Source organism: Triturus cristatus, chromosome 4_1, assembly GCF_964204655.1.
Source record: "Triturus cristatus chromosome 4_1, aTriCri1.1, whole genome shotgun sequence".
Lineage (NCBI taxonomy): Eukaryota > Metazoa > Chordata > Amphibia > Caudata > Salamandridae > Triturus > Triturus cristatus.
Window position 1 is genome coordinate 455263685 of NC_140585.1, and position 26980 is coordinate 455290664.

A 26980-nucleotide genomic window follows, 5' to 3' on the forward strand; every position below is an offset into this window, starting at 1 on the left:
TAGCCGGCAGATCTTCTACATGTTGTGTGGAGCTGTCCTCTGATTGTCTGTTAATGGGAAAGGTTCTAGAACACCTCCAGAACACTAAGGGGAGGATGATAGCCATGGAATTGAAATAATGCCTACTAGGATTGGTCCCCGTTAAACAGAACAGAAAGCTTAGCAGGAAATGTTCACTACTTGGTTTGACTCTGGCTAAATGGCACACAGCCATTTGTTGGCTAACCCCGGAACCTCCCCTGATGACTGACTGGCTGCAAGAGAAGACTGAATAGGCTGGTGCCGAAGAGGCACATATGAAGAGAGTGAGAAGTGGGCGTGGCCAACCGCTGAACATGGCGTTCATGTAGACATTGAGCTCCCGGCCCAGGGTCCTCCGTCTGAGCCTAATCCTCTACTTGGGAGCGAAATCCGTCACCCGAAATACTGGGATGGGCGGCGGTAATCCAGCGACTTCAGGTGGCTTCGCAAAGTGGCACCACTCTGGTGTTTAGAGCTGTTAGAGAGGAGGTGGGCAATGAATCGTCTCTGCACAGAATAACGCGGCCCACGACTTCTCCGGACGGAGGGGGAAGCGCTGCTCGCTGCTGCTGGATGGACCTGGCCGCCTCTTGCTCCTTTTTCTGACTTCCCCAAGAACATGCCTGTTGCCCTGTTGGCCGCCCGACAAAGTGTGAGGTGTGCGGAGATCGGCGACACCCGTACCCTGTGGATGTAGCGGGCACCTGCTGCTACGCAGCTCCGGAGTCTGGGAGGCTCTCCGGAGCGTGACTCTGCCAAGTACCAGCTCTGCAGAGGCCCCAACAGGAGAGAGCCGCTGGGTGAAATTACTCCCTTCGGTGGCCCGGGAGGTAAGGACTGCCCTGGACCCTTGCTTAAGCCCGCTACGCTCAGCGGTAGCAAGTCACACCTGGTTTTCCTACGTGGCGCAGACTGTGAGACCACACTGCTGTCGTCTCTCTGAGTCCTACACCGGAGTGTGGGGTTTTACTGATGCTGTCTAAATCGGTGACGCCACGGCCTATAGTACCTTGTGGTGCGGGGTGGCCCTGGGAGCCCCTATCTCAGTGCATCTGGCGGAGAGGACTACAGCCGGTCCTGGTATTGGGGAGAGCCTTGATCCCCCACCAAATGATGTAGTCACTGCGGCCTGGAGACTGGGAGTGCCTTGTGTAAAGCAGCGCTCACAGAGGGATCGGGACGCTGTCTGCCCGCGGTGCCTGCCTGCTGTGTTCTGTATAGGAGGGCTGGATAATCCTCTTCAGTGTACCATACCATTGCAGGATTGTTCTAGTTGTGACCCAAGGGGGTGGGGGTGGGTGGGCAGCCTATACGGACTACTACCCCTGACCCCCATCACAGCAATGCACCGCGTGCAGGAGTGGAGGGCTGGAGCGGGCCATCGTCCGAACACCAGGAACAAGACCGGGTTCATAGTGCCTTGTATGGTATGTACAGTGGACAGAGCAGGCAGCCTGCTATAGTGCTTGCAGGGGGCCCACCTGGGGAACTAACAAGTGAAGAGAGCAGAGAGGGGTGTTACAACATGGCCGGTCCCACCTGACATGGCCTGAGAGCTGGTTCCTGTCGGTAATATATTGCCGCAGCCCCAGTGGCATTTGGGAAATGAAGTACAGGGACACCTACCCCCAGTACACTTAGGCAGAGAGGCCGCACATCTTTGGAGGGCCCCTCCAATACGTACAGCACAGATCGAGGAGATACGGTACAAGGTAAATGGAATGAGGAGGTGGGGTCCTCAAATCTGGCCCCGGCGACAGGGAGGCACACCTCCCATGAAATGGACATTCTCTGTTCCCGGGCCGCGGTGCACAGTGGCAAGGACAACAATTCCAAAACAGCTGGGTACACTATTTCGATGATACAACATTTCCCATTTTGGAGTGGTCAAGAGAGACTACTGCTAAAGTGTAAAGCCAGCCACATGTGAAATACGGATCATATCTCCCAGTGGGGCCTAACTGGAGGACTACTAAATCACAACAGCGACGTGGTCCGGATAGTGACCGCAGTACCAGGCTAACTTCACAACCTTGCACCTGACTAATACTGAACTAAAGGCACAATGGGGCACACAATAGGTAGTAATCAGGAAACAGAAGAATCCAGGGCAGCCTCGGCTACCACATCCACGGATATGATAACCCCCCACTGCGGAAGGTGCACAACCGGACAAACTGGACCTCCTCTTGCAAGAATCGGGTAGTTACGTGCACTGATGGAGCAACAGCTGGGACATCGCCATAATTCGAGACGACCACAAAAAACTCCCAAAGCAAAAAGAGCACTCGAACGAACTGGAACGGATGCAGCACCAGATTGCAACTCGACAAGAACAGGTAGACGATGCAGAGGGTCAAAGACGCCGAAATAACGTATGCATTATTGGCTTACCGGAGAACTCGGAGGGTCAAAATGCGACTCTCTACGTGGAAGCCTGGCTCAAATCACTCATGCCATCGGGATGACAGTCCGACGCCTTTTGCACTGAAAGAGCCCACAGGGTCCCCACACGGAGAAGAGCACCAGGCATGCCATCTCGCCCTATTGTAGCCAGATTGCTCAATTACAGAGACCGTGACCAGATATTGCAAGTGGCAAGGGAAAAAGCGCCAATCATGAAAGGTAATGCACGCATCTCCTTTTTCCTTGATTATACATTCAAAGTGAAGAACTATAGAGCGCAATATCATGTAGTCAAGCGATATTTATAAGGCAATAAATTTGATATTTGCGCTTTTATATCCAGCGAAACTAAAAACCATACATTAGCAAAAAAGTCACTTCTTTGATACCCCAGCAGAAGGTTGGGAGTGGATTAAGCATACATTTCCCGATCTGCCCATCAATTCGGCCCACCGGATATCCGAGGATTCACAACCTGGACAGCAACAATCACAGCAACAACGCTCTAAACCCAAGCGGCATGACGAGGATGCAACCCTAACACCCGCTTTGGCTGGGGGCGGATGTCCGCTTCTCTTCTCCCCTCAGAGACGTGAACACTGACTCAGGGCGCGGATGGGGGAGACCACGAGGGCGGGAGCTGGCACACCTCCCATTCTTCTTTTTTGGACTATGGGAGGTAAGTTAGAGAAGTATTGAATGCGCTCCAGAGATTTCGTTAGCCATGATCCCTGAAGCAGTAGCAAGTTGTAAATCCGTTTTTTAATAGGTATTGCTTTAATAGTTTGGTCGAACCAAGTTCTACAGTTGAACCATGTATTGGGGTGTTTAACAGGGATGCTGACGGGCCGTAACTCACAGAAAGGCCACACAAACTGGTTTAATGGCTAGACCAGGTACGACACAACATTATACCTATATTACATAGAACAGTAGGGGAATGGGGTCACTTCACAAGCGACACTGAGTACATGCTCAACGGAGTCGGCAAAAAGCACAAATAGTATTCCTGCAAGAGACACACTTAACCGCACGGGAGGCCACCAAACTACAAAATAAATGAATGGAGAGGGTAATTGTATCACACGACTTACTATGCGTTTGCCCGAAAAGCGGCTATTTGGTTGCGGTCCAGTGTCCCATTCACAGTACAGGAGAAACAAATAGATAAGGAGGGTAGATAAGTCTTGATCCGGGGTACACTAGATGGTGAGCCCATAGTACTAGGAAGTTTATACGCCCCCTATTCAGACCAGGAACCATTTTACACCAGGGTTAGTACAGCACTAGAGGATTGGACGGGCGTTAACTGGGTGCTTGGTAGCGACCTTAATGCGGTAGCCAATACTGTTTTAGACAGATCCCCTTCCCCCCCTGATGAGGGCCCAATCAATACATCATTCCAAAACGTTGCAGGACTGGGCACAAGGTTGGGCTCTGATGGACATAAGGCGCACTCACAATAAGGGACTAAGAGAATATTCCTTGGACTCCGCCACACATGATCTTCACACGGGAATTGATCATATGTTATGCAGTTTGTCATTGCTTACACAAACTACTCGAGCAACCTATGTGGGCAAAACAATTTCAGATCACAGTGCATTGGAGTTCACCTTTACATGGGGGCGTGTCCCAGCCCTTACATGGCGTCTAGATCCCCGCCACTTAGAGGATGGGGTATTTCAGGAGGCATTGGCAGCTACTATAACGCACTATTTCAAAATGCTGGCACTGCATACTTCGTGGGACTGGAATGGGCAGCATTCAAGGTGGTACTCAGGGGCACAGCTATTACCTCTCCTGGAGCCCGGCAACAGGTCCATCGAGACTTGCAGGACATTGAAGGCAAACTACACATACTCGAAACTAAGGAGACCCATGACCCCACAGCAAACCCGGACCTCCAGGAGACCCGCATTAAATATGCAGAACTACTGGAACAACTGCGTATAATAGACCACCGCACTTCCTTACAACACACAAAACGCACACAGAAGCAGACAAAACAGGCAACTTATTGGCGCGGATCCTTCAAAAATGCCCCTTCCCCAATGCCTATAATGGAAATTTGGTCGCCTCAGCATACCAAGGCAGTTATGCAAACAGCCATTAATAGGGCATTCTATGGCTATTACAGGGCGCTTTATACAGCCCCACCCCTGACGTCCACCCTGAGATTACTGCCTTTCTAGACACAGTAGAACTTCTGCAGGTGTCTGATGAGAATAAAAAAATGCTAGCTGAACCTATAACGTTGGGGAAAATAGGAGCAGCGATCAAGGGCCTCCCCAATAACAAAACCCAAGGACTTACATGCAACAACTTGCTATGCAGCTGAAGAAATTGTATAAGGAGGCCTATGACACAGGCACTTTACTTCTCACTACTTCACAAGCACTAATAACCTCTCTTCCTAAACCCCGGAGGGACCACACTCCGTTGTCTGCATACCGTTCGCTCTCCTTGTTAAATACGGAGTATAAAATATTAAGTAAAATCCTGGTTAATCTCTTGCAGCCCTTGGTACCGAAGATGGTACATATAGATCAATGTGGCTTCGTATCTGGGCGTAGTACGTCTTTGAATATACGCCGGCTATGCAATGATAGGTTCGCTTGCACCGTGGAGGAGCCGGAGGCAGGTTGTATCACATTATATATCATGCAGGTATTCGATACTTAGAGCTGGGACTATATGCTAGCTGAGCTACAGAAATGTGGGATTACACATGGTTACACTTGTTGAATCCAATTATTGTATCATCTTACCACAGCCCAGGTGCGCACAGGGTCGCATATATCTGAATCATATCAAATACAACGGGGCACGAGACAGGGATGCCCCCTATCACCCACATGGTTTGCTCTTGCCCTTAAACCTCTTGCCCATAAACTTCAGGCATCCTCGGCGGGATGAGGTATAAACATAAAGGGCGCCCACCATGCTATATCACTCTACGCAGATTATATCATCCTATACTCGAAGAGACTATGAACTAACTTGGATTCCGTAGCACAGCTCTTCACACAATTTGAACACATAGCAAGGTTAGCAATCAATTATGACAATTCCTATGCCTTTCCTCTTCAGTGCTACTACAGAGGAGCTGACTATACCATTTGGCAACCAGGAAATAACAATTGTGCACAACTCTTTTAAATACTTGGGAATTCAAATTAACAGAACCAAAAAGGATCTCATAGAAGTAAATCTGCATAGAGCGATCGGCTCCCTGAGGGCCCAAAGCACGTTCTGGACATCACTTCCTCTATCTGCGTCAGGGAGATTGGCAATTTCTAAAATGGTCATGCTACCGCAATTACTTTACTTTTTACTAACCTTCCAGTGGTAGTCCCAAGAGCGGTATTCACAACACTGAATACACTCCTGACTAGCTTAGTCTGGGGCACAGGTCACAGACGCCTGAGTTTAGCGAAGTTACAACTTCCACCCGATGCTGGGGGGGGGGGGGGGGGGGGGGGAGAGGTGCACCCCGGACTTCTAGGAGTACTGCTTAGCATCACAATTGCAGCGGTTCCGCGTTTTGGTTGACAGGCCGTAATTTGCAGGAAAGGGCTCACTCGGAGCGCATGTTAGCTCGTGCTCACTGCATAGACTGCTCTCCTCGGGTAGTGCAATACCGTACTCTGCAGGAATGCTTCTTAAAACTGCACTCACATACTGGAAACGGGCATTAAGCTACACGAATAGTCTCCCTGCATATGCTCCAAATATACCGCTACTGGGCATTCCAACTAATCTAGGAACACTTACCACCTGCACGTTAGATCCCTGGTTGCAGGCCGGAGTGACAACAGTCGGGGACTTATTTGGGGACAGAATGTTACTCACACACACTTATTTCACGAACGGGCGGGGGGTTCGCAGACGTTCTGGACTCATGCGTGTTTGACACGTTACATTAAGAGACACTGGGCACCTGATGTGGCAGAACCAAATACACATGAGTTGGTCCATCTCATGTACCTCATGGGGACGGGCAGCCATCTAACCCGCTGGCTCTACCGGGGCATACACATGCACCGTCCATCTCCACTGACTGCGATGCACATTAAATGGGAACAGGACACTGGCATACGACTATCAGACAAAGAATGGACAACGATCTTAGAATACCCAAAACTGGTGTCCCACAACACCCGTTTTAAATTAATCCAGTAAATGGTAATTCAGAAAGCAAACCTGACTCCGCATAGAATACATGCCGTCAACCCTACCATCTTGCCACCCTGCCCAAGATGTCCTGAGCAGGACGCTGGTCTGTTACACATGCTTTGGGCTTGTCCCAGCTTGGGGGGTTGGAGGGGGATACTGGGGTGGAGTAACTGCGACTTTACAGGAAGTCGTGGGACACCTGGGATGGCACACAGCAGAGACAAGTATACTGGGACTCTATAAATGGCGAAAAGACCAAAAAGTGAGCCAAATTCGCAGATCTGGCATAGCTAATTGCGAAGCAAGGTATAATAACTAGGTGGAAATCTCCCTCGGCCCAAACGCTGCTCAGTAGGAAGGAAGAAGAAGTGGAGAAATGGGGACTGGCTGAAAGCAAAGCTATCCGGCGAGAAGAAAAAAAGAGGCCTACGAAAGGAACAGATTGTTACGAGTTGGGACCTCTTGCTGGAAGCCTTCAGAGCAGCCGACACCCTTACCCCCCCGAGGCCCTGTGTAGACTTGCACACCCCACTTCTAATCCATTGCCCAAATAGGAGCCTCCACTCTCGTAGCCGAGACACGAGGACCTCCGTGATCAAGTCTTATCCTGGTTCCCAGTTACCCTCATAGTATGTTGTGTCCTCACTGAGACAGACATCCTACTTTCTGACTTTCACAAACTAGGTCTGAGTCGCAACCTAACAGATTTAGGATTTTAAAATTCCAGAGCGGCCCGTCAGCAGGGGAGGGTGGGGGGGGGGGGGGGGGGGGGGGGGGAAGGGGGTTGAGGGAGGAGTTAGCAAAAATGCATATTACTTGCTATATCTTGATCCAAGACAATAGTGCTGTTGTTGCAATAGCAGGGTAGGAATAGACGACACGATGGGATGCAGGCCATTCAGCCGGTCTCACTTGAGACAAGACTAGAACGGTGGCACAGCGTCAAAATGTGTAGCACTGATAGGCAAGTTATTGCACTGCCATGTATATATGTGAGACCCTGCTATGATGCTAATGGTTACTTGAATCTTTCTTTTTTCTCATGTACTGTAACTAGAGAAAATGAATAAAATTTGTTTAAAAAAAATAATAATGAAAAGAGTGAGACATTGGTGTTAGGTACCATGATACAAGACCTCACTAGTGATTGCTCCATTACCCCCATGACTGCGGAGAGCTAGGGGGGCGATGGACATGCTGCCCCCGCCCCACAGGGGAGGAGGAGGAAACCAAAACAACTGAACGGTTACACACGGACATTAAGAACTGGAATTATATTGCAAGACGGGCTGTGGCGGTTAATCTGTAAAGGACATGTCCTATGGAACCTGGCATATGCATCGAGCTGAGCATAAGAATGCGGGTGGGGGGGAAAGGGGGGGCTTATATTGTTATTTGGTTTATTGTTCTTTTCTGCTTTGATACGAATGTACTATGCGATATTTTGAAGTACATATACTGTCTGATATGGTTTCATGGTTGCAGCTGTTGTACATGTTGCACATAATGTGTTAAAGTATGGGTTGAAATGTCAATAAAATCATTAAAAATAAAATTCAAATGAGAGTAGTGATCTCTGGGACCAAAAACTCATTGTGGGACTACTACAGGTTGCCATACAACCTCAGACTCGCACCTACCTTTCATCTCCCATGTCAGAAACCTCAGGATCATAATTGACAACAAGCTGGACATGTCCGCAAAAGTCAACGCCATCATAGCTTCCTGTTTCCACACCATGAGGATGTTGAGAAAGATCTTCAAATGGCTCCTGAGCAACACTAGAAGAACCATCATTCACGCCTTCGTCACCAGCAGGCTCTACAATGGGACCGCCCTCTACTCCAGATTCACCACACAACTCACCGGAAGACCATCAAGAACACAGCAGCCAGACTCATCTACAACCATCAACACAGGACTCGCATCACACCACTCAGTGAGCTCCACTGGATCCCAATACACCAGGGGACCTAGTTCAAACTCTTCAGCCACACATTCAACGCACTAAACAGTATGGGCCCGGACAACAATCTTATCTCTTTCCATCAACGAGCCAGGCACTTTTGCTCAACCGGACTCCTACTAGCACAGAAACAGAGATGGAGGTCGAGCATTCTCATGTGTCACTCCTAAAGCTTGGAAAGACCTGCCACTACACCGCAGAGGCACCACCTCTGAACTTGAGTTAACAAGAAGCTGAAGACTTGGCTCTTCGAGACGAAGCCTGTACGCCTGTTCAGCGCCAGGATACCCTTGCAGGTGATGGCACTCTCCAAATACTCATAACGTCTTGCAAGGTTGTCAAAAATCACAAAATCATGTTAGCCTTTTGGAACTCTTCAGAAAAATTATAATGAAATGCCAGGAAAAGGAGTACTTATTACATGAATGCCAAATTAGAACAACAGTTGACAAAACACATAACAGGCTTACAAACATATAACTAAATTAGCTGGTGTTACCTTTCGCTTACTTGTGTTGCCCACATTCGCAAGTGAAACGAATCGGCTCACATGCTGAGCATTTTCTTGAAGTACAACATGATTTCTGGAAAAAATTTAAAGGAATTGTGTTACCTCGATATCCATTACAAAGAAAATAAATCCTGCACACTAGAATAACAATTTAATCTGCAAGATCTTTGAACAACATTGACAAGGACGGTTTCTCCTACTAAATCAGAAATATAATAAAAGGCACTTGCACTACACAGTAAACCAATTTTTGGTGAGAATTTGCAATGTGATAGACTAACAGTCTGAGGACTTTACATTAGAATATATAGGAAAAATAAAGCAACAGGGTTTACTTCTCCTTGGTCATACGACCATTTATGTGGTAAATGTAAATGAACACTTGTGCTTCCAGGGTCTTAATTATCCGCAACACGAAAACCTTCCTTTGCTTTACATTTGGACATACTAGTCAAAGGCAATCGTTCCATTTCCATCAGGCTGGGCCAGGCAAGGATGCGAAGTCCAACAGACAACTGAGTTCAGTGACATGATAAATAATGAATCAAGCAATTACATATTGGGTAAGGTACAAGAGATGTTTTAATGCTGTGCCGAACAAAGCTTTAGGTATTCCTCGGGAGGAAAGAGGTACAACCTAGAAATCCAACAGCTCGCTGGAGACATATTACATGAAGTGCCTCGAGGGCACAACAGGCTTTTGTGCCCGCTGTGCACACCCCAGGGCACTTTGGTACTACAGAAGGGGCTGCCGACACTTACGTAATACCGATAGCGCGGGCGCACATAAGGCGCCAGCGCCATCTGCAGGGGGCGTTCCTTCATTTGCATAGGGGCATGCCCCATGCAAATGAGGGAAGCCTCTTCGCCCGCTCTATATTACAGACGCGAGCGCAGAGGCAAAGACGCCCGCAGGAGGCGCACTGAGAGTACACCATCTAACAGGTGGCACACTGTCAGTGAGTCACCTGATGGCAGCTCTCTGGAGGGGAAGGGGGGGGGGGGGGGGCGGGTCCCATGGACCCTCCAGACATCTCACTACAGGCGGGTGCAGTCACTGACTGCACCCGCATGCAAGGGGATCTCTGATCCCCTTCAAAGTGCAGGCGGGTTGCCACCTGCACTGTGGAAACATGGAGGAACTGTAAAGCAGCTGCGCCGTTATTCACAGGAATGCGCTGCGCCCAGGCAGCGAGAGTTTGAGGCTTTCCTGCAGGTAGCGCATTCATGGTAATAGGGTGCATTTTCACTGTGTGCGCCTAGCGCAAACAATGAAAATGCGGATACACTGTATAACGGCTGGATGATCCTCCAGAGAACCAGGTAAGATTAAAGCATCTTGTGGAGACATAATTCATAAGTAGATTTAGTGTAAAGGATATTAATCTAAAAACTAGTAATTTTTCTATCATCAATGGTTTTTCTTTCTGCTTTTGCTGAAGTACAATAATCAACAATGTGAAGAGCAATTCAGTGCCATTACAAAGTTCCACCCACATCCAAACTCTAATTTAAGTCACCACATTACCTATTGTACACAATAAAGGTTTATTTGCAGAAAGAGGGACTTGAATAACTGATGGTACTCAGTCATTTAAGTTGGCTGGCTAAACACAAGTACGACACTAAATTTAACACTGCTTAGAGAATTATATTTTAAAGTGTAATTTACAGGGAGATGCAACATGACAAGTGACCAGTCAAATCACAAGCAAGCCGATTCATTAACTAATCAACAAGGAGAGAACAAGTACATTTGACGGAATGGTACTTCTGTAGACGACACAGTTTTCTACACATACAGATCAAACATTTCTGAAACTCTGCCACCTACCTGTAAGGAAGTCGTTCATAATTTGCCCCTTCCAATGCCGCAAAGTGATACCTTGGTTTTATGGCCATTGACAGACTGCTTACTAATGCAGAACCACATCGCTTGGTATCCACTTCACCCTTCATTAGGAAAATAGTTTATAGATAATTTTAGTAAAATGTAGTTTAGTCAAAAGAAACATATGTAATAATTTTGGGCGAAATTATAATCATGTAGCAATGCCACATAACACATTTAACTGTTTTGTATAAAGAAATATTTATCAGAAGCAAGTTGCATGTGACACGCAAAATGTTATCCAGGTCACCACAACAATAAACATATACACCTTAGAACATAGAAGACTTTAATCAATTCCAGAAAGAGAAAGTGCTCCATATATCACTGTTCTTAATCATGAATCCAACTCTAAAACTACTCTCTGCTACCAGTTAGAATAATCACTCCCTGAATGGTATACCATTCCAATACCACAATTACTAAGTATACTAAAATCAGTGCCACCAGAATTATGCTATGCTGTAACGTTTTCTGCATAATTATGGATTTCCTGCCTTTGCCACGTAATTCTACATCTGCTTCATACCTAGCAGAGTTCCCACAAAAATACTGTTTTTAGCTGAAACTGATCAATTAAGTGTTAAGACATGGTTTCGCTCAGTGGCAGTCCTTTCAGGTTCCGATTGCTACATTCAGGTTTTGCCACGTTTTCAGTGACCATGGCCATGATGTACATTTATTATTTAAATAAAGGAAGCTTTGAGGAACAGGCATAGCAACATCTCTATCACTAAGTAAATGATAAAGAAAGCCTACAAAAACATCACACATAACATGAAAGGTCAACCATATTCTACTGTATGTCTGGATAAAACCGGAGTGTTTTTCAGCCTGTGCCCACTCGTGGAGCCTGACAGACAATTATCAAAGCGGATTAGTGTTCTTCATTGAAACTGGTTATTCAATAACAAAATACTATGTACCTCACAACAATACGGAAAATGGCAGGCGTGACCAGAAAAATATGCTCCTTAGCATAAGAAACTTATTTAAACTTAGAAAAATAAAAGTCTACAATACAGACATCTAAAGGTAAATTCATTCAAAGTTAAAAATACAAAATGGACTACGGTATAGACATATCGGGTAAAGTAAATCGGAAAATCGTTTGACAAGACAAAAAGAAGCAGGTGAGGTGAGAAAGTAATGGGGACTTTTCAGACTAAGATCACAGATTACGTAAACTGGACAAGTAGTCTTCAGATATAACTCGATTTTCTATATATTTAGACACATTACTTACGGGATTATTGCCATAGTTCCATACATCTTTTGGCCACGGGGAAGTGAGTAAGATATCAACGCCTTTGAAATTTGACTGAGAAAGTAGCGAGGTCTTGAGTGATGCAACATCCTTGCCAGTAAAACTGTATGCAGGAGCTGGCTCACTGCGAGACTCTGTACCACTGAGGTAGGCAACTTGTAAACCAGATGCACCGGTAAAGAGACCTTTACGACCTAAGTCAGAAAGACATGCAGATAACATAACATCAGTCACTTCTTCAGTTTACCAACCTAAAGGTAGACAAAGTATGTTACAATTTAATAAGCAGTTCTCAGGAACAATTTATTTTTGAACGTGGGAAGGAGCAAGCATTGCAGAATATCGGTTGAGGATATGCCCCTGCAAACACCTGGACATAAGGCAATGGAGTGCAATATTGGCGATACATTCATGGACAGTAGACATGGACTCAATCTGGCAATAACAAACAGAAATCATAATATTTTAGAAGCTGCGTTCTGCAGCATCGCAGGTTGTCCACATCACTACAAAAAGCTACAAATGTTATATTCACCACAACTGTTCCACTAATCACTACCTTTTACGGGAAGGTGTAACTTATCTCATGCAACTCACAGAGATCAAGCTTCCTATGCAATGACTGTTGTGGGAAAGTAACACTCATTTATATGTGTACTTATACGGATTCTGAATCATTTGCATATCTATGTCGCTATTGGTAAGTAACTTACAATTAATCCATCCCGGTTTTATGGAAGGCGCCAAAAGAATTTCACCAAAACCAAGTTAGGTCTTAGCAAACTTGTAAGCATGAAAAATGAAGTACAAGTATTTATAAAGTGTTTTGGCACATTAAAGCCAGACCTACTGGCTTTGCCGAAGCTTGCTAATAACACACCATAGGAATTCAAATCAAAAGATAATTAAACAAATGTTATAAAACAGCAAGAAAATGTGGTATGACTGGTAAATACTCAAAACGTAATGAAAGCAGTAAACTAATTTCAATTAACACAGTAAAAAGCAGAGTTGGCATGCAGACCAGTTTTAGTACTCATTCCCCGCACCACCCCTTCTTACCACACAACCAAATACTTCCTTACAATCCTTATAAGATTTGGAGAAGTTGAACATACCTTAAAAAAGTACCATTTTATTTCAATTGCATGAACAACGTTTAGTTTCAGTACAACAAAATATACAACTCTGTCCTGTTAGACTTTCAGATCTAATTTCATGGTTACATTCCTTCTACTAAGAATTACATATGTAAAAAAGCCAGTTTAAATTCAAATAAGGATTGAGAAGAAGCCAATCAAATTATAAATAGGTTAGCCAATAAAATTTTTAGATGTTCTTACATGACGCTTAAAAAGTGGATGTGTCAAGTTAAAAAAGTGAATTGTAGGCTTCACCAAGTGTTCTCATGAATACTTTGTTTCTGCGGATATGGAAATTCACAGTTCGTGCCCATTTACTATATTATTTGTTTTACCGCAGTCAGCAAATACCCATCATTCATTGATTGGTGACTACTTTGTTGGTTTTCCACATTCATTTGCTTCGACACTTAGGTCTTTCGTATACAGTAATTCAGATAACCATCGTTCTGTATCCCATGAATGTGTTTCGGTGCAGCGAAGGAAGAGGAATACTTTTAAACCAACGTGTTTTTATCAATTATGTGTAGTTAGCTATTTCCCTGGTGGTTATACTTTAATTATTATTATTTTATTTGTGTAAAGCACTCCTCACCTTCTTGCAGTGGCTTCGGAGAGCTTTGAGTAAAAGGTAGTTGAGGAGAGGTGGCAGCAATTTAGCCAGCCAAGCAAGAGTGTTTGCTAGTTTAACTCGCGTCAATTTAAACCAAATGTTGAAGACTTAGTCGGTTTAGCAATATCTGTTTTGCTACAGCTAAGAATCGATAGATGTTGCTGGTCTTAGGTGTAGACTGGCCAGACATCTGGGGAAGCAGGAGGTGGGAGTCCTTATTCTTGACAGAACTGAAGTTTTATTTGCAAGTATGAGAGGAACTAAATAAAATATATAAACCTTATTAAAATGGATCGCACTAAATTGTATCACATTAAATGGGTGCTGCAGATACCGCATTCTTATCACTGAAATGTTTCAAGCTGTACAAACTGAAATCTCTAGTGAATTAGTCAAAATATTGCTGAATGCTGGAAGTTCGAGTGGTGTTTGAGGACAATAGATGTGGCAACATAAATATTAACAATTCTTGCTACTTTCAAATACCTAACATTTGTTTTCCAAATACATACCCAAATAAGTTATGTTTTCAGCTAGTTCGCATCCATCAGCCTCTTCAAAATATTTTACTGTATCCTGATTATTGGCACCCAAAACGTAAGTGTGAATAGGAGCTGACAAAAGAAATTAGAACAATTTTAGGATAGCAAATCTGATGTCATGGTTTTACTGAACAGACAGAGGTGCAGCCAGCATGCCACTGTGGGGAGGTTGAGGACACAAATACAAAATACATTCAGGTGCGATTGGGCGTATGGTGTTCTGGAAATCAATATCAGGAGTAACTGGGTCAAAAGGTAGTGGCACCAGCAGGTTTTGCTCATCCAAAGTCTGGTCAGTGCCTCTGAAAGGTCACAGAATTTGTGGAAATATCATTCACAATCCAGCCCTATGCCTCAGAAATAACGCAACAGCGACAGCAAAGTGAATCTTATGTTATGTCATGGTCAAAGAACTTGCTAAAGCACAGCGACTCACACTCGAAGGTGTTTCTCGGCACTTATCGGTCCAGAACTGAACCAGAAAACAAGCATCGTAGGACTGGTTTCGGAGTATCACCCCTCATCAGCCAGGAAAGCCACCTTGCCTCACACTTACCTCAAGCTTACCTCAAGCTTCCATTAAGCTTACCTCAAGCTTCCATCTGTGTTTCCAGTTCTTATAGAATTACCCTTAGATAGTTTGCAACTCATCCAAGGTCAAGTTAGTGGCATTCACGTGATACTGGTTCTTAAGTCAGAAATCTAGGCTGCAATTTGTAGATCCACCTTTAGCATTCAGTCTGGGTCTACAGATCCAAGCATTCCTAGCGTTTCAGGCTGAAAATAAGTAACCGGATGGATGACACCCCATGCAATGGTGAAACGTGGCCACTGTGCTCTAGGATATAGAACACAACTACCACTAATTTAATTGGACCTTGCAGAGAAGCCACTTTTCACTGTGTGTAAAAACCAAGCAGCCTAATGCAGATCTGTATGCAGTACAAAAAGCATGCATGGATGGGCAAAGGACTTCAATTACCTTATTACATCAGCAGCTTGTACCACAACTGAAATAACACTTGCACTTTGCTGCTTTTACTACCTTTTTTTCTCTGCACTCCTGACTTTGGATGTACACTTTCTAGCTATGTTTAACTGGCCTGTTTTATCCGAAGTGTTTAAGTCAGTTCTCAGATGTGATCTTCAACTTTATACTAAACCTCTCGTTAGAAAGCACGACTTTACAGAATAGACAAATTAAAGCAAAACACCTCTCCCCATTAACTACCTGCAACTATCCATTTATGCTGAACTACTGAAAAATGTAATTGTAATAGCTGCCAAGTGGTACCTTGCGTTCTGTGACATCTTTAGTCACTACTGGCTATTTAGCCAATCACACGTGCATTCCGCTGAGGGGCTTTGGAGTGAAAATAAAAAGCAAACCCAACAAGATGAACAGTGTGCCAAAACCTTTCAGCCACTCACCCCCAGTCACAGATCTGGGTTTAATCCATCGTTCTTTTGCTTACTATGCCACTCCATTTTGGACCCAGCTGTGGTGTTCTTAGCATCTCTGAGAGCATCTCTGCTAGCCCTTCGGTTCTAGAATGTTTATAGCCTAGATTGCGGGTTGCCTAGCGATGTTTAAATGAATGTTCAGTTGTCTTCAGCTTGCTGCTGGATGGGGTCTCCATGTAACTCTGAACCTGAATAAACTACATTTAATCTACCCTTCACGTGTGAGACAACTTCTTGAAGAAGGTCCAACTACTACACCAGCAATATGAAAATCAGCCTGCTCCTCTGGGAACAGTCCAGCTCGAACTGCCAGGCAAGGTCCTCCCTGGACTGGAAACAAACATCCTGGGGCCGGTTTCAGGGTTTCACCACTCATCAGCCAGGTTAGCTTGAATCCAGTGGCACAGCGAGCAAGGGACCCACGTCATTATTGCATTGGGGCACCTTCCTTGAGAAAGGGAGGCTTGTGTTTTTAACCTCTGGCTGGCCTTCTGAGGTGGGAAATTATTCACAGACCTGGTGACCTCAAATGGACTACTGGGAAAGAATTAAAACAAAGTGGCTGCTCCAACATTTTTAAAAGCCCCGTTTCAGACATCCCCAGTTAATCTTTAAAGACCTAGGGGAGCCTGTAAAAAGGGCTAAAGGACACCCCCCAGCAGGCCCTCTGGTTAACCACCATGGACCATCGTCCCGCCTGTAGAGGCTATTAGCTGAAAATCAGAAGTGCCAAACTGGTCCTACAATATACCATGTATTCCCTAAGGCTCAGAGATCCTGCCACCCATCCAACACCTCAAGGAGGCCCTTGAAATCTTTCAGCTATGCCCGAAGGACAATTGATCTGCCTTCACACACACACTTCAGCTGGCTTGCAGACACTTCTGACCTATGCCCCGATACCTTTTGAGGGCATCCTGAGAATCTAAGCAAGCTGGCAGAGATTTTACAGCCCAACTGGTCTTCATACATCCATGTTCCATCATTCAATATCTGACTAAGTGCCAAATCTACCTTCAAACACCTACAGGTAGTCATTTGCCCATAGCGACACTGTCACCCTTCAGACACTCGCAGTCCCCTCACGGACACTGCCTGCCACCAGTTCCCCAGAGACTAACAGCCAGTATTCAAACAATCCAAATTATCCCCCAAATAGCCCTCTGCCTGCTATCAAATAACCCAGCAAGTCCTTAGGCAATACCAGAAACATCCAGTCTGCCTAGAGGTACCACCAATAAGTACAGAGACTGCTCTAGAACACTTATGGTCTACTGTCTTGAGACCTCAGAGAACTAACTCTTTGAGACCCCTGGAACCCTCATTCGACTGAAAGTATATACCTGCAGCTTGCTGTAAACATCACCAATCTACCCTCAGAGATACTTAGAGCATCATTATCAGAGATCCTCACATCCCGCTTTATATGGGCCAGTAATGGCAAAAAAATGATTTTTGTGGAAACCTAGCAATAAGAAGATCCTTTGTAGGCGTCTCTTCATGTAGAGACATTGTCTGTAGACCTAGGGCCAGATGTACGACCATTAGGATTAGCGCGTCGCAAATTGCACAAAATTGTTACTCGCTAAACCTAATGTACAACAGTGTCTCAGACACTTTTTGCGGTTCCCAATGCGGTCGCAAATTGCATGCCTAATGAGGCTGGGATCAGCAGACCCCCATGTCTGGGACTGCTTTTTTTTTTTTTTTTTTTTTTTAAATGCAGCCCGTTTTCCTTAATGAAAAACGGGATGCATGTAAAAAATAAAAATGAAACTTTTTGAAGTAGGTAGTAAACTGGAAGTTTTTTGGGGCCGCAAATGCAGTCACAAAACAACAGTACATGGCATTGTGACTCGCTATTAGGAAGGGGCGCCCCTTCCTAATAACGATAGTAGCAAATGATATTCTGCGATTGCAGCCGCAAAAAAGGATTGTACATCTGGCCCCTGGTTATCTTAGGCCATGTAACTGAAGGTTGTCATTTGAATAAATTCCTCACAACTCAACCTTTTGGATTTTGACGTATTTAGCTAGAGACGGTTTGATATCATCCACTGTTTTCAAGTGTGCAGAATATCTACAAGTGCCCTCCTTCCCATTGTTAGAATAAAAATGTCTTAGTCGTGATGTTTATATAATTGCTCTGCATAAGTCAGCATTCGCGGCACCATTTTATGTTTGCCCGCCATTTTGCCCCATGAGCGAAACTGATCTCTCCCTCTGCGAGAAGCAGGGTTGGTAATTTTCCTTTTCTCCAAGGTTGGGCCCTGCTGTACTAATCAAATGAATACACTGTTCGTATTAGCACATACCTTTCACAGTACATAGAGGCCTGCTCCCACCAGTCCAGCGGTGGGCACAGGCAGAACGACTTTGGTGTAGATATAGTGTGTGCCCGGTCTTGGATCGAAACTCATCCTTCTGTACTTTCTCGGTCTAGCTGCCTCCAACTGGAAATTTCCAGTCCGGGGGCATGCCTTCATTGGTTCTGAAATGTACATAATGTATCACCATGTTGGCTGATGTCAGTCCTCTCTGCAGCATCCCTGAGCGACGGGGCAGATGGGGCTCTGCTCGAGTATCTGAATAAACATATACTTGGTTTGTATTCTCTACTGTCTGACCGACTCTTCATTTGTATGGAAGGCTGAGAGGTCATCGCGAGTGACCTGGGTGGCCTTAATCGGGTCACTTACTTCAGTTGGCACCCGAACAGGGACCCCTTTGGGTGACCCATCTCAGTTTGTCTGACCGGTCGGTGTCTCGCCCAGCGGGTCATCCTGACTGGGGTCCTGAAAAGCAAACCTCTTGGATCTGACAGTTTGGTCCGAAGAGTCGGCAGTGGAAAATAAATTCATTCGACCTGTGTGCACCAGGTGAATTTGTTTTAGTTCTTTGTGGATATGGTACCATTTCAGTTTGCATTTGGTACGGTCTGAGGACCGATTTTGGTACATAGTGTTTGTGAACACTGCCATGCAGCCTAACGAATTTGGCTTACTTTTGAAAATGCCTTGGTACAGCAGATTTTTGGGTTCTTGTTGCTCTGCAGATGCTCAATTGGAAGAAAGTCAGCAGGCGCCTCTGGAAGGCACTCCGAACTTTGATATGTATGTGAAGCATTGCCTTGGCCCCATTATGTTTAGTACGCCATGGCACAAATATACAAGGGACAATGGGGAGTTGCAGTGGCCGTTAATGGGCCCTTTTGATGAACAAAGAAGTGGGTTTTTACAGGAGACGTTGTTTGCAAGAAGAAGTAGACAGTCTATGTTTCGTTTGATTCTCTTCGAACGTGGCAAAGGGAGACTAAACTGAGGCAATGAAAGCAGAGAAAGAGGCCCGGAAGGGGAGGATGCAAACATGGACTCAGAAAGCTGTAGCACATGATAGAGAGAAACAAGAGATAGGAATAGAATGTGAAGATAGGATGTTTCGATTGAATATTGAGAAATCTTATGAGGCCCAAGAAGAAAAGGATTCATTTATGGAACAATTGTTACTCAACCCCCACCCCATATGCCCGGCAGAGGATATATCCCGCTCTTCCCTCACAGGCTCAGCTACCAGGTTCTTCTGCCTCTGCTGTCCCTGCTTCTGTTACTGTTGATCGGACTGCCTTGGCCATGGCACCTCCTGTCCTTTCTTTGCCCTCGCAGTTTGTGGCAACTATGACTGTTCGTACTCCTGCAACACCTATTGCTTCGGCGTCTCATTTGCACGCTTTTACACCTACGACGCAGCCGGCAGCGATGTTAGTGACTGCTATTTCTGTTACCCCAATGTGTTCCTCCATCCCTCGACATAACTGAGTAGAGGGACACCAGTACGTGGATTTGAGGATAGAGACTGGACGAAATTAAAGAATGTATGGGGCGGACGTTAGTCCGATCTGATATGGGAGAGGAGGAGAAAAAGGTAGCGGCTAATCAGGCTGCGCAGTGGGCTTGTAACCCATTTACAGTGGAGGACGTGTGGAGTATGATGAAAGATTATGAGCCCTTAAGCACATGTACGCTACTTTGATCGGTCTTTGGGAGCAATGTTTCAATGATACAGCGCCGCAGATTATATATGATATTAGGGACCATGTATATGTTACTGATATGGCCCCTGATCACGTCTTTAGGTAATGTTGCGACGTGGTTGCTTATCGGGATAGACTGAAGAGTCCCACCCCCGTATCCCAGTTTCCGATGCAGAAGGTTCATCCTATCTATCATCCTGAAATACCAGAGCTAAGAGATCAGCCCGATAACGTTACTAGACCGAGGGTAGCGGCCTGTCCCCAAGAACAGTGGGTTTATACTCCATGGAAAAGGAGAGAGGTTTTGTCCCTTAAGACTCAGTTACCTGTCCCCAGGAAAAAATCCTACTGCATATTATAAAGAATTGACTGAGGCAGACTCCTCCACAGTGATGACACTTGCGGATATTGAAATGTTCTTTTGTTTGCTAGTCGCGGTGGAGATTGAGACAAGTGCGCACACAGGATCATGTTGCGGAATTGGGTGGTACATGGGACCAAATTAAGGCATGGGATCAGGAACGGAAGCCAGGTGATAAGCCTAGGGCGGAGATACTTGCTTTGCCCAGCCTTATTACGTACATGCATTCCCTAATCCCAGTGAGGAAGGATGATTGGGACAAGTTATCAGCTTACCATCAGAGGAAAGATGAGTGTGTTTGATTTTTTCACTCAGTTTGAGTGGTTGTTTCTAGACAGGATTTGTCAAAGGTGGCGTTCGATTGTTTGTTAATAGTTTGGTTTCCAATTTGCTTCCTGAGATTGTGACCCGACTGCAGGCTTCCGAGAGCACCTGGTGCACCTCTCCCCCATCCGTTATTTTGAATATGGCACAGCATTATGAACACAGGGAAAATAAAGATAAGGAGAGGTTAGAGAAGAAGCACAAGGATTTGAAGAAGAAAGTAATGTTGCAGTAGGCTTCTAGGGGGAATGGTAGAGGACATGGTGGTTTGGCCCAACAGCTTCCACGCACAAGCAGGTCTACAAATACCACACCTTTAGGGCCGAATCAGTGTGACAATTGTAAAGAGGAGGGAAAGTGGCGTAGCTAGTGTCCAATGCTTCTGCAGAAGGTGGCGGTCGTGAGAGGACGAGGTGCTCGTGGACGAGGTCTTGGAGCTGGTGGCCAGGACAGGGCTCAGAATGATGTGGCACCGCAGAGTCATTCTGATAGAAATTATTTCGATGACCCCCGGGGAGGACAGTATTATTATGATGATTTTGACATGGATGAGGTGACAGGGATGTCTTACAGCTAGGACATCCAGAGACAGAGTGAGGGACCAATTCCAATACCTGTAGATCAACGTGGTCCGTGCGGATGTGCATGGTTCAGCTAAGGAGTTTTGGTGGATACAGGTGCGATGAACAGTTCTATTTCTCATTCCTTGGACCCTGGGGCGGCACTGTCTGGCCATACTAACGTTTCGGTAGGTTTTTCTGGTGTACCGGTTGTGAGCCCCAATTTAAAACCTCCTGCATTGACTATTGATCCTTTCACTGTGGATTCGCTATTCTGGTTGACGTCTAATTGTGGAGAAAATTTGATGGGTTTGGACTTGTTGAAAAAATTGTATACCACGATTTATTGTTCTCCGGCAGGTGTTTACCTAACGATGGGTGCGGATGTAGTGCGAGGTACGCAGTGTCTGTCCAAAGATGCAACTCTCCCTGCAGAGTTTAAAGATGTGCCGCCAACTCTTTGGGCGACAGGTGACACAGATGTGGGATTGTTACAGATACCGCTAGTTTCGATCGGAGTTAAAGATAATGCAGAGTATAAAATACCGCAAGCAGCTGAGCTAGCTTTATTGCAAATTGTGCAGGACTTGATTGAGAAAGGAGTGGTTGAGAAGAAGACTGCTAATGTTTGTATTAGCCCCATTCTTTCCATCCTCAAAAAGGACACCTTTGGGTTCCTCCGATGATCATGGAGATGTTTATCGCTTTGTGATTGACTTTCGGGAAGTTAATAAAATAGTGATTCCCCAGTTTCAGGTGGTCCCTTTTGACAATGATTTCTTCTTCTGTAAGATACTTTTCTGTCATTGACTTGAAAAACACATTCTTCAGTATTCCCATCCATCCTGACAGCAGGTATCTGTTTGGGTTCACCCTAGCTGGTAGAAGCTTTAGATTCTGTCGCGCTCCTCAAGGCTATACAGAGTCCGAGTATCTATAGTCAGGCATTGAAAGGCCAGCTGGATTCCTTGTCCCTCCCCACAGGTAATGTATTGTTTCAGTATGCCGAGGACTTGCTCATCGCCTCGGATTCGGAACAAAGATCCAGAGACAGTACAGTTAAATAGTTGTTACATTTAGTTCAACATGGCCATAAAGTATCCCTTTCCAAATATCAGTATTGACGACAGGAGGTCACCTACTTAGGTCACCTACTGTCGAAGGAGGGTAGGAGATTGACCCCTGAGCGCATCAGTACCATTGTTAAAATGCCCATTCCACAAACTCAAAAAGATGTGCGCGCTTTTATTGGCATTACTTCCTACTGTCGCCAGTGGATCCAAATTATTCCCTACTAACTAAACCCCTGCTTGCTCTGACTACTAAAGATGTGCATGAACCCCTGCCTTGGACGCCTGAATGTCAGCAGTCTTTTGAGCAATTAAAAAGGGTGCTTTGTTCAGCTCCGGTGTTTGGCATGCCTAACTATAGCAAGCCATTTGTATTACATGTCCATGAGACGGCTGGTTGTGCACTCTGTTCCAACACAAAAATTTGGATACAAGTAAAGGTGTGCTTATTTCTCTGCTTGCTTGATCCGGTTACACGAGCCCTACCGAGCTGTCTAAGAGCGGCTGCAGCGGTGCCGGGCTCTCAAAAAGACAAATCGGCTGGACTTGTACTGGATGCTGACCTCACAGGTACCCCATGGTGTAGATACACTTTTGAATAAGACAAAGACGCAGCACCTCACCAGTGCACGTCGGACAGGTTATGAGCCAACGGTGTTTACAAAACATATTACGACCAGACGATGTGCCACTCTGAACCCAGCCACGTTACTATCCCTCCCTTCTGAGAATGAGGAGATTGACAAACATGATTGTATCTTCCGGACAGAAGAAAAGACGAAAGGACGGGTAGACCTGACTGATGTTCCCTTATCTGACCCTAAAGGAGAACTATGTGTCGATGGCTCTTGTTTTAAATTGCCAGATGGCACTAACTGACGCATACGCCATTACTATGCTGTATACGGTAGTTGAAACATCACAAGTTCCCCATCAGTCAGCCCAAGCTGCAAAGCTTGTTGCCCTAATACGAGCCTGTGAATTGAGAATGGGACTGGTTGTCAATATTTACGCCGACAGTCAGTACACTTTAGGTGTCGTCCATAACTTTGGGCAGAGAGAGGGTTCCTTACTTCCCATGGAACAAAAATCCAGCACGGTCCCCTTATCTATAGGCTTCTGTCCGCTTGGACGCTCCCTAAGAAATTGGCAATAGTAAAGTGCAGCACCCAGAGGAAGGTTACTGACGATGTGGGTCAAGGGAACGCTTTTGTAGATCAGACAGCTAAGGAAACAGCCTGAACTAAGATGAAAAGAATGTTCGTAGCAGGTCACGCTAGGCGGGTGCCAGAGGTCACACTGTGCGGGGATACACTTGAAAATGTGAAGGAGATTCAGAGTGAGGCCACAGTGGAGAAATTAGCAGTGTGGCAAGGAAGTACAGCACGATGAGGGATGTTGGATTGACAAGTCAGGGAAGCAAAGATGGATGTTGCAGATGCATATGTTCTTCCTGCAGTCACAATGGCCCAGCCCATATTAGTGCTAAGGGTATTTGCAAGTTGTTAGACCCCCAATGGCAAAATTATACAATTTCGAAGACAGCTGCACATTTAGTGAAGTACTGTATGGTGTACATGCGGCACAATCCAGGGAAGGGTACACCCAAGCCACCCGGTAATTTTGCACCACCCACTTTCCCTTTTGAGGTCCTTCAGTAAGACTATGTTGAATTAGACAGGATCAACAATTTGAAGTACGGGGAGGAGCCTAGCGCTTGACCAAGATGGCCGCGTGAGCTTTGAGCTCCCGAGACCCACGCGCCCTCCGTCGACTATCCTGTCTTTAATCCGGTTTTATATGCGCGGCATCTTGCAGATGACTCGTTCTGGAGGCGATTGATGCTGCCCGATTTCGGATCGCCCACCGGGAACCGGAGTTATGCACGGCGGAAGATTGAGGCCTATCTCCGAGGGATGCCAGGGGCTGGCGTTGGCAGGATGCCCGACCTCTAATTGAACAACAGCGGCCAGGCGAGGTGTGAACTGTCGGACGGAGGTCCCCGTCCTTTCACTTTCACTTTCTCGCCCTTTGTCTGCCTTGGCCCGGGAGTGCTTTCGGCTGCTTTATTATCCTCTGGACGCTCTGCGCCCTACTCTGCCGGGCTATTGCAGAACTGATTTCTCCTGATCCCTCTTACTGAGAGAGGGCCGTCTTTTTGCACCGGCCTGCTTGGTGCCAGACATGTCGGGTAAAGCGGAGGTGGATCGGCTGAAATCCAAGGCTACCAGGCGGGGAGCCTATACTCAAGCCAATAATATGGACCGCTATGCCCAGCAGAAGGGGTCGCCTGGTGGATCGAGCCAGTCGCCGGATGTACAGAAGACTGCCTCACCCTCGGCCTCGGAGCCCTCGTTGCAGGATGTCATGGGCGCGCTCGAAGGGATGCAGGCTTCGATTGGGAGACAGTTTGATGCCCTGACGCACAAAGTGGATACCATCTTGGTGGACGTTAACCTGATCCAAGCGGATTTGGGTAAAACTAATGAACGGGTTAAAACTCTTGATCTCAAGACCACGGGCCTCGCTGATGATGTCTCGGAACTTCAGACTGAGGTTCGTAAGCTGCGGGCCGAGAGTGACCTCTCCGCCCGTAGGCTCGAGGACTTTGAGAGCCGGGCCAGGCGCAACAACGTGCGCATTATCGGGGTCCCGGAGTCCTCGGACGAGATTTCTGTAGACCTGATCGTGGAGGACTTGGTGCTTAACCATCTGAAGCCTAAGGGCCTTGGGAAGTTTTTCGCAGTTGAGCGAGCTCACAGAGTGCCGGGTGGGAGGCCCAAGGTGGGAGCTCCACCGAGACCGATTGTCGCCCGGCTCTTTCACTTCCGAGATCGGGACGCTATCCTGCAAGCATCGCGGGTGATGGGCCCGGTCCCTTTTCAGAACGCGTCGGTGAGTTTCTATCCTGACTTCACCCAGCTGGTGCAAAAGCAAAGGCAGGGTTTCCTGGGGGTGAAGAGACGGCTTCGGTAGAGGGACCTGAAGTATGCTTTTCCCTGCCAGATTACGTGTGGTGTACGAAGACCGGACTTTCTTCTTTGAGTCGCCTGCTATGGCCGATGAATGGCTGGACACTTTGCCCCGACGACGGACTGGCGAGGACGCTGCTGCAGACGGGGACAGTGGCCGGGATGGGCAAGGTTGATGCCTTTGGAGCCGGACTGACTTGATTTGGTTCTAGATAATGACTTGAACTGATTGCAGTAAATGTGGAGGGTTGCGCGAGGACGATGGGAGCTCTTTCCTCCCTCAGGGTACTTTTTGTAGATTTTGGTTTTGGTAGGGCGACAGGCACACTGCAAGTTGGGGGGGGCTTTGTAAGCTGCAGCAGGGGTGCAGGGTGGGGGGGATAGTTGGGATTTTGGGTTTGTTGTTGGGGGGTTTGTTTCTGCAAGGCGTAGTCATTGTCAGGATTGTTCCATGGTGGCTCTTCGGGTGTGGGGTGGGCCTCTCTGTGTGTGGGGATGGGGGGGTAGGGGTTTAAGTGTTCTTAGCTGGAATGTTAATGGTTTGGGGGATCGCATTAAGCGGGGGATAGTCTTGCAGTTCTTGAAACGGTCTTTGCCGGATGTGGCCCTACTGCAGGAGACACACCTTATAGGTAATACTTGCTATGCTCTTAATAGGAAAGGTTACAAATTCATAGCTCACTCGGGATTCTCCTCCGGCTCCAGGGGTGTGGGCATCCTAGTTAGAGCTTCACTACCGTTCGAGGTGAACTCCACCATTGTTGATGATAGGGGGAGGTTTGTGGCGGTGGCGGGGAGGTGGGAAGGAAGAACTTTGGTTTTAGTTTCGGTCTATGTCCCTCCTGCCCTGCAGGCCTCCACGTTTACAGATCTGGGTAGGGCCTTGTTGGACCTCCCGGAGGGTATGCTAGTGGTGGGGGGTGACTTCAATGCTGTCGGCTCTGGGCTGCTGGATAGGTACCCGCCCAGAGACACCGGGGGGGCTCAGAAGTGGCTTCCAGACTTTCTAGACACACTCGGCCTGGTAGACTGCTGGAGGCTCCGGAACCCCACACAGAGCCAATACACCTTCCACTCCGGGGCGCATGGTAGCCTCTCTAGGATTGATTACCTGCTCACTCTGGCTGCTCACGCCTCATTGGTATCTGAGGCCAGGCATATGGCGCGGGGCATATCGGATCATTCGCCAGTGTGGGTCCGGCTGGACATCGGCCGCGAGGGAGGGGGCAGGGTTGCTCCTATTAACCCCTGGTACTTTCGTGACCCCAAGATGCGCAGTGCGCTGTTGAAGACAGTTGATAACTTTTTTAAGGACAACCAGGGGTCCGTTGACTCGGCCGTGTCGTTGTGGGAAGCATTTAAGACCGTGCTTAGAGGAGAGGCCCTCTCCTTGGTAGTGGCAGCCAAGCGGCGGAGAGATGGCGAGGTTATGCAGGTTGAGGAGGAGATCGCGGCTTTAGAGGGGGCGCTAGAAGGGGAGGTTACAGAGGCCTCACTGCATGAACTGGGCTTGAAGCAAGCCGAATACAAGGACCTGGTGACGAATGCCGCCAAGACCCTCAGTAGGGAACAGCAGGGCCGCTTGTATGATGTTGGTGACAAGGCCGGGAAGCTCCTAGCTTGGCTGGACAAAAAAAGAACGGGTTAATAGAGTGGTGCCG

General features: G+C 46.7%; 1 protein-coding gene across 1 annotated transcript in view; it reads right to left on the minus strand.

Annotated features, from left to right (window-relative positions):
- CWF19L1 (CWF19 like cell cycle control factor 1) overlaps nucleotides 1-26980 on the minus strand; it is a 236016-nt gene that overhangs the window by 135240 nt on the left and 73796 nt on the right. The window contains exons 4-7 of the mRNA XM_085652614.1: nucleotides 14509-14610; nucleotides 12221-12435; nucleotides 10918-11036; nucleotides 9072-9156 (exon numbers count right to left, since the gene is read on the minus strand). Of these exons, the coding sequence (XP_085508740.1) occupies nucleotides 9072-9156; nucleotides 10918-11036; nucleotides 12221-12435; nucleotides 14509-14610 (521 nt within the window). The remainder of the gene's footprint in view (nucleotides 1-9071; nucleotides 9157-10917; nucleotides 11037-12220; nucleotides 12436-14508; nucleotides 14611-26980) is intronic.